The sequence below is a fragment of the Coregonus lavaretus genome (genome assembly GCF_964263955.1).
Source record: "Coregonus lavaretus genome assembly, chromosome: 13".
In the NCBI taxonomy this organism is placed as follows: Eukaryota; Metazoa; Chordata; class Actinopteri; order Salmoniformes; family Salmonidae; genus Coregonus; species Coregonus lavaretus.
Window position 1 is genome coordinate 19,665,342 of NC_140000.1, and position 11,709 is coordinate 19,677,050.

The window sequence follows — 11,709 nt, forward strand, 5'->3', positions numbered from 1 at the left end:
CAAGGCATTCAGAAACGGAGAAAGGCAGCAGGTTCTTTCGGAGGCAACTATATGGCTACTTCAATTTGCCTACAGATGCAAATGTCAAGCGAAAGTCCATGATAGGCATCCACAAAGGCACGCGTAGAGCAGAAGTGTTGCATGGGCCAGTAAATCGAACTTGTAACTTTAGTTCAAGAGGCTTCATTCACCTGCGCCATTAGCCCACACCATAAAGTCCTGTAATAAGCCTCTAAACAAGACCGGCCCGCTGTCCGTAGCTTCTGGCTGCAGTTATCTCAGGGTCATATTTCCAGTACCTTTACACACAGTGCTACTACAACATATGTCCCTTCCGTAGCAGAGATAGGCCCACTGTGATGTCGTTAAACTCCCCAAGTGCGATCTAGAAAATCTTAATTCCTGAAAGGCAGACAGCTTCGAACACGCAAGTCATTTGGGCACAAGACTGAGTGCGTGTTTACAACGATGGTGTAATCGCATTTCAACCCCAGTACAAGGCGGGATTTTCTCTTGGCCTTTAACTCTTTACTGCCTGAATCTTTCTGCGGACACATTCTAGAGAGCCGCGTATTCTAACAAACCTTACACAACATTTCTATATAGGAAGTTCTAAAAAATAATACAAGAACAATTTATAAAATCATGCACTTTTAAGCTAATTAAGTGTTACTAAACTATTATGCAATTGTATCCCTTACACATAGGCTATTTAATCTGATAATATAATGTCATCCTATTGTCTGAACATCCCAAAGGATTTGCTGGATCTCCAGTTGTGTAAATTGTCAGCATTGCTAAATAACAACTGCAATCTGCTAAAACCTCTGGTGAAACAGATGTTATTGTTATATATGTCTAGTCGATTTAACAATGAATTAGTCACAGGAAAAAAAAGACTTCAGACAGGGATTCAAGGAAAGAAACCATTTTCTTCAGAACAATACTTAAAAGAAATGAGCCATAATAAAAATTGAACAGTGGGTGCTGATCAGCTGTTCATTCATTCGGCAAACTTGCTTTTATTGCTATTGAAAAAAAATGGAGGACCAAAACCTGTAATGGACTAATATGCTAAATGCCTTTAATGTGTCTGCATGTGGTTTAGGTGGTCGCCCTAATGGACATAGTACATGTCTGTGTCTGAACAGCTCTCCTCTGGGTCCCAGTTACTAGTGGGGACACAGGCGTAACAGATCCTGCCCAGGTCCCTCCAGCACTGGGGACAGTAAGCCGCCTGGCAGCCTGGGACTGTGCACTCCACGGCCCGGTCACCCCTCTGCCTCTCCCCACACACACAGCACCACCGCAGCCTGCAGCCCAGCCTCTCCAGTCTGGACAACACACCAGACAACACCTGAGCGGGAGAGAGTGGAGGTGAAGGGTAGAGAGAGTAGAAAAGTGGGAGGAATAGAGAGTGGAATGGGGAGGAGGTAGTACAGTAGGTAGAAGGGGCAGTGTTAAATAAATTAATAAATTAAATAACAGTACAATTCAGTGAAAATGAACATATTTGCCCTAATTAGATTCTTGGAGGTCACAGGGCATGGAATGAAAAGCATTAGTGAAGAAGACAGAACAGAAGAAAATACGACAGCATGCAAGACCGGATGGAGAGAGAAGGGCCCAGGAAAGAGAGTGGGAGGGAGGCTGCGTCCCAAAGAGTTTGTCTGTGTTTGTTTAGATTTGTCTTGGAGATCATTCCCGGAAAAGAGTGAGCCCATTTGACTTCAAAATTAAAGGCACTGTCATTCTGTCATGAGTTCATCCAAGAGCCATCCCATCAACTAAATCAGGAAATAGAAGGGTTCAAAGGCCTTTAGGAAAATAAAGATATTTAAAACTGTTTAATGAGAGAGTAGTTAAATACACACAGTACGCACCGTTTTCTCTCCTGTTCCTAGCTGCATGAGTCGTGTGCGTTGCCTTTTGGTGTATGAGATGCGCCTCTGAATTTGCAGGTTATAAAGGAACAGAGTGCGCCTCTTCTCCCGCTAAAGACGGGCAGCCACAGCAAAGGGTGGACAGACAGAGAAATGGGGCAGTCAGATAAATGACAATGGGCAAAGGGTTAATATAGTGTGTAGAACAGTATGGCCACAGACCGGCAAGACGTAGAAAAGTCGAGACAAGACATGAAAATATATTTTCTCTGTTGAGTGAGATATTTGAATCACCCTGACCATGGGTACTAGACGTCACCACTGCTGTATGAATACTCAATACTGTCCATCATGAGGATGATTCTGGAGCGCTGAACTCCCGAGGCCAGTTGGATTAGAGTCTGTGCGCTGCACACTTTCACCATGTTGCACTTCTCTCCCACATGCTGATTGTGCAGCAGCTTAATTTTGCGTGATCTGTGAAACTAATCCCCTCCAGAGAGCATAAGGGGATGACTAATAACAGTAATTACACTTCAACTGATTTAGTGCTAAGTGAAACACACAGATGGCAATCCTTCACTATCTACTACGCCAGTCTCTCCCCTCGCTGTAGTTTCTCTATAGGTCTTTCACACTGGCATTTTCAACCCTTAGTCAACCCAGGCAGCAGGGCTATTCAATTACGATCCTGGAATAGCGAAACACCTCTGGTTTTTGTTCCTACATCATCCATCATTGCACTCACCTCATCTGGTGCCCCAGGTCTAAACCAGTCCCTGATTAAAGAATGAAAACCAGAAGTGTATCGGACCTCAAGGGCCAGATTTCACAAATGCATTTTTCAACCCGGGCCAGAATTTGAAATGCTCATAATGCCTTTGAAACGCTATCCCTGTGGTGGAAATGCCAGCATGAAAAATGTCTGTATCCCACTTTCCCCTCTGTTAATCTCTTACTCCCTCTAATTCTTAGTTTCTCTGCATACAGTATACCCTAATTTCTCGCCCCTTTGCCCCTATCTGTGCAGTACTGTAGGTAGGGCTTCAGTACGACCAGAATACGTAGTGTCTAATGCTATTACAGTAAGCTGCTCTCAGCTAAGCACTGCTTTACTCGACACACGAGCCAGTGCATTTCTTACAGGATTGTACACATTGTGCTAAAGCCTATTGAATACATTGAAATATACCTAAACCATCAATGGTGCACAAGTTTGCATCTATTACGTCTGGATTAGGCAAGGTTTCTTCTTTTAGTCACGTTCCTATATGCATATGTACATGTTTATGGAGAACGTGCATCTTATTAGCCTAGAGATTCCTGGACTTGATTTTGGTGTTCATTTCATTAAACCCCCCACTGCTTCATTTGGAACAATTAAGGGAAATTAGAACAAAAACAAGAATGCACACAACTGACCTTAATGAGGTAGCTCCGCTTAGCTGTTGAATTTCACACAAATAGTGCATGATATAAATGAAGGCAAAGCTTTCTCCTGAACAATGATTTGTTTTATTCCCATTTATACTCAGTCGACCCAGTAGCTGCTCCAATTTCCTAGGAGATATCCGTTTCCCATCTATAAGAACTCTGGGGAAATCCACCCTTTGTGATATCCAGATCGACTGTAAATACTAACAGTATAAAGAGTGCTTCTACTTTGTAGGGACATTGTATTCTTTGTTTATTTGGATGGAGGTCGACCGACAGGACCCTACAGTTTGTTCAAACCTTCCTGTGCCAAATTCACCAGGGATGAAAAAAGGAGAGGAATAATAAATGTTAGTCTGCCTATTTAAAACGTTACATAGGCTGGGCCCAATGCCAACATGTCTATGTGCATGCTGTGTAGAGGCTCCCAGAGTTTTAATGTAGCTACTACTGATGTTCTGCTCACAGTGGGTGTCTTCACCGGGCTTCATACATTGCATACATTATATTATGACCTTTTTTACTATATTGAACAAAAATATAAAAAACGCAACATGTCAAGTGTTGGTCCCATGTTTCGTGAGCTGAAATAAAAGATCCCCGAAATGTTCCATACCCACAAATAGGAGATTTCTCTCAAATTGAGCACAAATTTGTTTACATCCCTGTTAGTGAGCATTTCTCATTTGCCAAGATAATCCATCCACCTGAAAGGTGTGGCATATCAAGAAGCTGATTAAACAGCATGATCATTACGCAGGTGCACCTTGTGTTGGGGACAATAAAAGGCCACTAAAATGTGCAGTTGTGCCACAACACAATGCCACAAGTTGAGGGAGCGTACAATTGAAATGCTGACTGCAGGAATGTCCACCAGAGCTGTTGCATGTTCATTTCTCTACCATAAGCTGCCTCCAATGTCGTTTTAGAGAATTTGGCAGTACGTCCAACCAGCCTCACAACATGTCCCCACGCCAGCCCATGACCTCCACATCCAGCTTCTTCACCTGCAGGATCGTCTGAGGTGGTGCTGACGAGTATTTCTGTCTGTAATAAAGCCCTTTTGTGGAGAAAAACTCATTCTGATTGGCTCGGACTGGCTATGCCCTCCCAGGCCCACCCATGTCTGCGCCCTTATCCAGTCATGTGTAATCCATAGATTAGGGCCTACTTTATTTAAATTGACTGATTTCCTTATATGAACTGTAACTCAGTAAAATCTTTGAAATTGTTCCATGTCGCTTTTATATTTGTGTTCAGTATGTATGTATACACACACACACACACACACACACACCTTTCTTTTTACCTATTGAAAGACAGTTGAAACTTCAGAGAAACCATCCAATTTATCAGCAACTTGAGACACAAACACTGTAGTGTAGTGTAGGCTCTTATCAAGATAACATTCAATTATCAGATTTAAGAGCTGAGATTACCTTTAGAAGATTTCAGCTCTACATGTATGACTGGGACAAGGTGTTAATGTGAGAACTATAATTAACACAAATACTACGGATTACATACATGTAGGCGTGCCTAATGTGCCGTGAATACGTTATACATTGTGTCATACTTGCGTCATACATCCGATTTACAGTATGCAGAGGTTTCATTCAACCAAGAGGATGGTAGGTGTGGTTGAGAGGGTGTATGTGTGGCCTCACCTTGGGGAAGTAGAAGGCAGCGATGACCCTGCGCAGGCGGTTGCTGTACACCTGCAGGCAGCACATCAGAGCCATCATCAGGAGTGGCACGAAACTCCACAGGTAGTCCTCTGTGGTGAGGGCCCTCGGCTGGGGCAGACAGTCTGAGAGAGAATAAAAAGAGGGGGATTGTTGTTGATCTTGTAACTGTCGCCATGATTTGACTAATCTGTGGTCCCACTTAATCCTGAACATTATTAGCACATACTATGAGAATGCCCATTTTATTGTGCATGGATAACTCCTAGTTGTCGTCCTGCACATGGAGCAGACATGTGACGCTACAGTATGTGTGTTCAATGCCTCCTGACAACACTGTCTAAACTATCTAGCCAAGACAAGGCTGTACACTACTAGACCTGAGCATATTAGTGTTGTAGCCAGACTACAGGTAAACTGGTCAACATTAGCTAGCCACAACACACACGTCTGGCACATCAGTCTTTGGCACATTGAGCAGTGAGACACAACAGCAGAGAGGCCACATACGCTGGTTACTAGACTGCATATCCAGGTTGGAGGAGGTGTTGAAGGCACCAATGGTCTTCCTCAGCAGCTTGGCCATCATGGACTGTCCTCCCACCTTGATGTCTATGTGGTGGCTACCTGTGGAACATAGTGGCATGAGTTAACACAACCACACCGTGACAATGATATGGTACAGGAGAAAGATTTGTGACTCACTGGTGAGGGAGAACTCTGTGAAAGTGTGTCTGCGGATGATGTCAAAGATGCGGTAGAGCACCATATCGACAGCCAGTAGCACACAGACAAACACAGCCAGAGAGACTACCTGCAGCAGGCCCGCCATCTGTGGCCCAAAGACACAGATCTGGGATTAGACTTGGAAAGATTGTTCTTCAGTCTACACAACCCTAAAGTCAGCAAGGACAGATAGTAATGAACACGTCATTGGAGCAAAGGATTGAAATCCACTCAGGAGAGAGGAGCAACGCACCACTAGTTTAAGCTCACGGGGATGTATGTACAGGCTCCGAGGGTTGATGAAAAGGCCCCGCTCAGCTTTCTTCAAAGGTAACAGATAACGTTTGTCCTGAAATGTCAAATGTACATATCAGCTTCCAAACATAAACTCACCTACGTATTTATTTGGACAGTGAAGCTAAAACGTTTAATTTGGCTCTATATTCCAGCATTTTGGATTTGAGATCAAATGTTTTATATGAGGCGACAGTACAGAATGTCACCTTTTATTATCTGTTTTAGAAATGAAAGCACGTTGTGTGTATAATCCCCCATTTGAAGGTATAAGTAATTGGACAAATTCACTTACAGTGTATTACATTTAGTCAAAAGTTTAGTATTTGGTCCCATATTCCATGCGATGACTACATCAAGCTTGTGACTGCAAACTTGTTGGATGCATTTGCTGTGTGTTTTGGTTGTGTTTCAGATTATGTTGTGCCCAACAGAAATGAATGGTAAATAATGTATTGTGTCATTTTGGAGTCACTTTTATTGTAAATAAGAATATAATATGTTTCTGAACACTTCTACATTATGCTACCATGATTACAGATAATCCTGAATGAATCGTGAATAATGAGTGAGAAAGTTAAAAAGATACAAATATCACACCCCCCAAAAAATGCTAGCCTCCCAGTCATTAGTAATGTGGTAAGAGGTTTGCATGTTTTGGGGGCATGATCTTTGTGCGTCTTACTCACTCGTCATTATTCACAAATTTTTCATGATTACCCGTAATCATGGTAGCATCCACATTAATGTAGAATTGTTTAGAAACATATTATACAGTGGGGAGAACAAGTATTTGATACACTGCCGATTTTGCAGGTTTTCCTACTTACAAAGCATGTAGAGGTCTGTCATATTTTATCATAGGTACACTTCAACTGTGAGAGACGGAACCTAAAACAAAAATCCTGAAAATCACATTGTATGATTTTTAAGTAATTAATTTGCATTTTATTGCATGACATAAGTATTTGATACATCAGAAAAGCAGAACTTAATATTTGGTACAGAAACCTTTGTTTGCAATTACAGAGATCATACATTTCCTGTAGGTCTTGACCAGGTTTGCACACACTGCAGCAGGGATTTTGGCCCACTCCTCCATACAGACCTTCTCCAGATCCTTCAGGTTTCGGGGCTGTTGCTGGGCAATACAGACTTTCAGCTCCCTCTCCCTTTTGGGTCGTTGTCATGCTGAAAGACCCAGCCACGACCCATCTTCAATGCTCTTACTGAGGGAAGGAGGTTGTTGGCCAAGATCTCACGATACATGGCCCCATCCATCCTCCCCTCAATACGGTGCAGTCGTCCTGTCCCCTTTGCAGAAAAGCATGCCCAAAGAATGATGTTTCCACCTCCATGCTTCACGGTTGGGATGGTGTTCTTGGGGTTGTACTCATCCTTCTTCTTCCTCCAAACACGGCAAGTGGAGTTTAGACCAAAAAGCTCTATTTTTGTCTCATCAGACCACATTACCTTCTCCCATTCCTCCTCTGGATCATCCAGATGGTCATTGGCAAACTTCAGACAGGCCTGGACATGCGCTGCCTTGAGCAGGGGGACCTTGCGTGCGCTGCAGGATTTTAATCCATGACAGCGTAGTGTGTTACTAATGGTTTTCTTTGAGACTGTGGTCCCAGCTCTCTTCAGGTCATTGACCAGGTCCTGCCGTGTAGTTCTGGGCTGATCCCTCACCTTCCTCATGATCATTGATGCCCCACGAGGAGAGATCTTGCATGGAGCCCCAGACCGAGGGTGATTGACCGTCATCTTGAACTTCTTCCATTTTCTAATAATTGCGCCAACAGTTGTTGCCTTCTCACCAAGCTGCTTGCCTATTGTCCTGTAGCCCATCCCAGCCTTGTGCAGGTCTACAATTTTATCCCTGATGTCCTTACACAGCTCTCTGGTCTTGGCCATTGTGGAGAGGTTGGAGTTTGTTTGATTGAGTGTGTGGACAGGTGTCTTTTATACAGGTAACGAGTTCAAACAGGTGCAGTTAATACAGGTAATGTGTGGAGAACAGGAGGGCTTCTTAAAGAAAAACTAACAGGTCTGTGAGAGCCGGAATTCTTACTGGCTGGTAGGTGATCAAATACTTATGTCATGCAATAAAATGCAAATTAATTACTTAAAAATCATACAATGTGATTTTCTGGATTTTTGTTTTATATTCCGTCTCTCACAGTTGAAGTGTACCTATGATAAAAATTACAGACCTCTACATGCTTTGTAAGTAGGAAAACCTGAAAAATCGACAGTGTATCAAATACTTGTTCTCCCCACTGTATACTTATTTACATTAAAAGTGACTCCAAAATTACACAATACATTATTTACCATTACTTTCTATTGGGCACAACATAATCTGAACTGCAAATGCATCCAACAAGTTTGTAGAGTCACAAGTTTGATGTAGTCATTGTGTGCTAGGAATATGGGACCTATGACACCTTCAAATGGGGGGGACTAGATGTATATAGTGCATTAATTTCTAAACAGTAAAGCAGATGTGTATGAAAATACCCTCAAATAAAAAGGTCACATTCTGTACTGTCGCCTCATAAAACATTTGATCTCAAATCCAAAATGCTGGAGTATAGAGCCAAATTAAACGTTTTAGCTTCACTGTCCAAATAAATAGTATACTGTATAAGCACATGTATACATACTTATCTCCTTATCTTTTGTTTGCTTACTGCTCTCTTTCTCCTGGCATCAATCTGTCTGAAGTAGGTGGTGATGTAGATGTTGTCAAAGCGAATGTCTTGGGTATACTGCTTCGCATATCCAAACGCTCTTCACAGGATGACAGAGAGCAAAGAGAGGCACACAAGCGCTGATTACATTAGATACTGTATAAACACTTTATAGAAATAAACTACATCATGGTACTGCAGTGAGTCTAATGCAGGGGTGCATGACTTTAGTCCCCAAGGGCTGCAGTAGGCTGGCTTTCAACCTTGACTGATTCAGACCTGGGAAACTAGATGTATGGACTCTGGCCAATCATCGACATACCTTTTAAATCAGGCGGAAAACCCCCCCCAAAAATGACACTGCCACTTTGAAGAACTAAAATAGAACATCTGACACTCCCCTACATTAGATAGCATAGATACACGTAATTCCATCATATCTAGTTGCTGTGTGGTTGAGTAGGCTCACGAGGTGAAGATGGTGATGAAGGTGCAGGAGAGGAGGAGCTGGATGAGGACCAGAAACTGGTCCAGGATGACCTTGGTCTCCTCGAAGGCTTTACTCAGACCCTCTGTGAAATCCCCCTGTAGGGCTGAGACACCAAACACAGACTGCTGCTCCTCCTCCTACACACACAGGAGACGGAAAGGTGGAGCTCAGGAACTGTACATAACATCAAATTAAAGTATTGTGCAAGGTGTATCGTCAAAAGAGTAAGGCATTATACATGTATTTTGAGTTGAGAAAACCTCCAAATGACCTAATTATGTATAAACTGCAGTCTTGTATTTCTTTCATTATTTAACCGTCTTGGTTTTAGTGAGATCAGACAGAGGAGTTGGGCTGTACCTGGAGCACTACGTTAGTGCTGAATTCTCTGGACAGTGCGTCAATGGAGAAGTTGAGCTTGTCGAAAGTTTGCCCAAAGTTCCCTTCCACTGGGATCTCCTCCCTGCACCAGGGCTTCATGACTGACAGGAAAAGCAACCAAGCAAACATCACTGTATTCAGAAAAGTATATCATCCCACGTAACTAAAACACCTGGGCTACCAATGAAGTTGAACCCCTACCTCTCATGATGTCACAGAGGAAGTGGAATCTCATGGACACACACAGGATGTGGTTGATGACTGGGGCCTTGATGGCATCCATGCAGTCCTGCCACTTGACCTCAAACCACTCCCGACAGCGCTCTATCCCCTGCTCCACCACATCTGTTCCACAATGCAGAAAAATTGACGGTGAGTAATGTCAGTACATTCACAACGAATTATCGACCAATAACAACCAACTTCAATCTGCTGAATAGGTTTTTATTTACGCAAACCAACACTCACAGTCACATCGCATCATCGTCTTTGCTGCATACAAATCCTGGGTGCTGTTGCCGGCAGCAACAGGGCCCTGTTCCATGGAGTCATAGCCATACTGCCCCATGACCTCATCCCTGATGCTCTGAAACTTCCTGCTCACACTCTTAGCCTCGTCCTGGAACTCCCAATTATCCTCCTGACCCAGTAATAACATGAAGGAAACGTTGGGGCATATCCTTGAAATATCAGTCGATAATGTGAAACAAACCTATTGAACTAATACAATAGTGAACTGTATTGCATTAGTGGAACTCAGACTGCTCTCAGCGCAGGTCTGGCGGTTTCGACTAGCAGAAGTGACTTTTCGTAGCAGGTTTCGAGAACTTACACTGCAGGTTAGGATAATTAACGTGGCAGGTTAGGATAATTAGGTTTAGGTTAGGAAAAGGGTTAGGGTTAGCCAGAATTCACGTCTCGAACGAATCTCGCTAAAATCATGCCTGCCCTGAGAACAGTCTTGGTTTCCACTAATGCTATTCTGCCAATAGTGATCCACTGACCATGATAATGTGCCACTTACCACAATACCCTGCACCACCTGCATGAAGGGCTCCATCACCACCCTCCACATGACCTTGCTGTGTTTGATCTGGAGCTCAATGTTGCAGCCCATAGAGAAGGTCACATCCTGGACATTACGGTGGATGTTGGCGATTGGGCCTGACAGGATAAGAGAACACACACACAAACGGTGATCAGAGGATTGCCGGTTTGCACCACAGCAAAGCCATACTGCTAGCAACCCATTCGGCATGTAGCAAGGCAATACATTTTTTCAAGAACTATTTCCAGTTTACCCCTATACAGGCCATAGAGGACAAACAGCATGAGGTACGCCCTGCCACGGGAGCCGAGCATGCTGGGAAAGATCAGGAGGACCGAGCAGCGAAAGTAGGAGGAAAACGCCCCACCCAGAATAGATACAGCTGAAAAACACATACATAGAGCATGACTAACGTGTTTCCAATTGTTTTACTTTACCGATTGACTCCAAACAGCGTTCAATTGCAGTACCACAATCTACTCACCAACAAAAGCATATCCTGCTAAGAACCTGTTTACAGTGGTCATTGAGACATTGTGGAAGAGACCCAAAAATAAACCTGGAAGGGAGAATTCACAAGACAAGTTTTAATACAATGAATTGGCCAAATTATAAACTGAAACATTGTAGCATTGTGAAATCTGTCAACCCTACCTGCACCACTGACAGCACCAAATAATGCTCCCAGGAAGAAACGAGCAACTGGGAAATCCTGAGACTGACTAAAGAGGAACCGGTGGGCAAAATCTGGCAGAACCCACTTACTGAACCTCTCCAAGCCTGTGACAAAACACACACAAACGGTAAGTACATTGAAGTTGTCTATGTGTATCAAATTGATTCTCAGTGGCACAAACACCAACTCATTATCTACTAACTGGAATGTGGTGCTTTTTTAAATCTTCTGAGCTCACTCAATTTAACCATCGTCACTGCCGTTACATAATTAGCTGGTTTTGTAATTTTGTATCCACTAGTTTTTTACAATCTGGAAGAGGAAGACTTCTAGAAGAGGGAAGAAGAACTCCATCTTGGTGACCTCATAATGAAACTTAATTCTGTGGAGGCCTGC

The 11,709-nt window shown here is 43.2% G+C and overlaps 1 protein-coding gene across 1 annotated transcript; it reads right to left on the reverse strand.

Moving 5' to 3' along the window:
• Positions 1–1,117: 1,117 nt before the first annotated feature.
• Positions 1,118–11,564, reverse strand: LOC311139956 (E3 ubiquitin-protein ligase DCST1-like; the record flags this gene model as incomplete). The annotated part of the gene is made up of 15 exons (XM_084174951.1): positions 1,118–1,357; positions 1,884–1,994; positions 4,985–5,127; positions 5,513–5,629; positions 5,708–5,834; positions 5,982–6,077; positions 8,719–8,818; positions 9,188–9,345; positions 9,569–9,690; positions 9,791–9,934; positions 10,058–10,229; positions 10,614–10,753; positions 10,891–11,019; positions 11,292–11,417; positions 11,552–11,564. The coding sequence occupies 15 exons, from the start codon at positions 11,562–11,564 to the stop codon at positions 1,118–1,120; spliced, it is 1,938 nt and encodes a 645-aa protein (XP_084031077.1).
• Between the last annotated feature and the right edge of the window lie 145 nt (positions 11,565–11,709).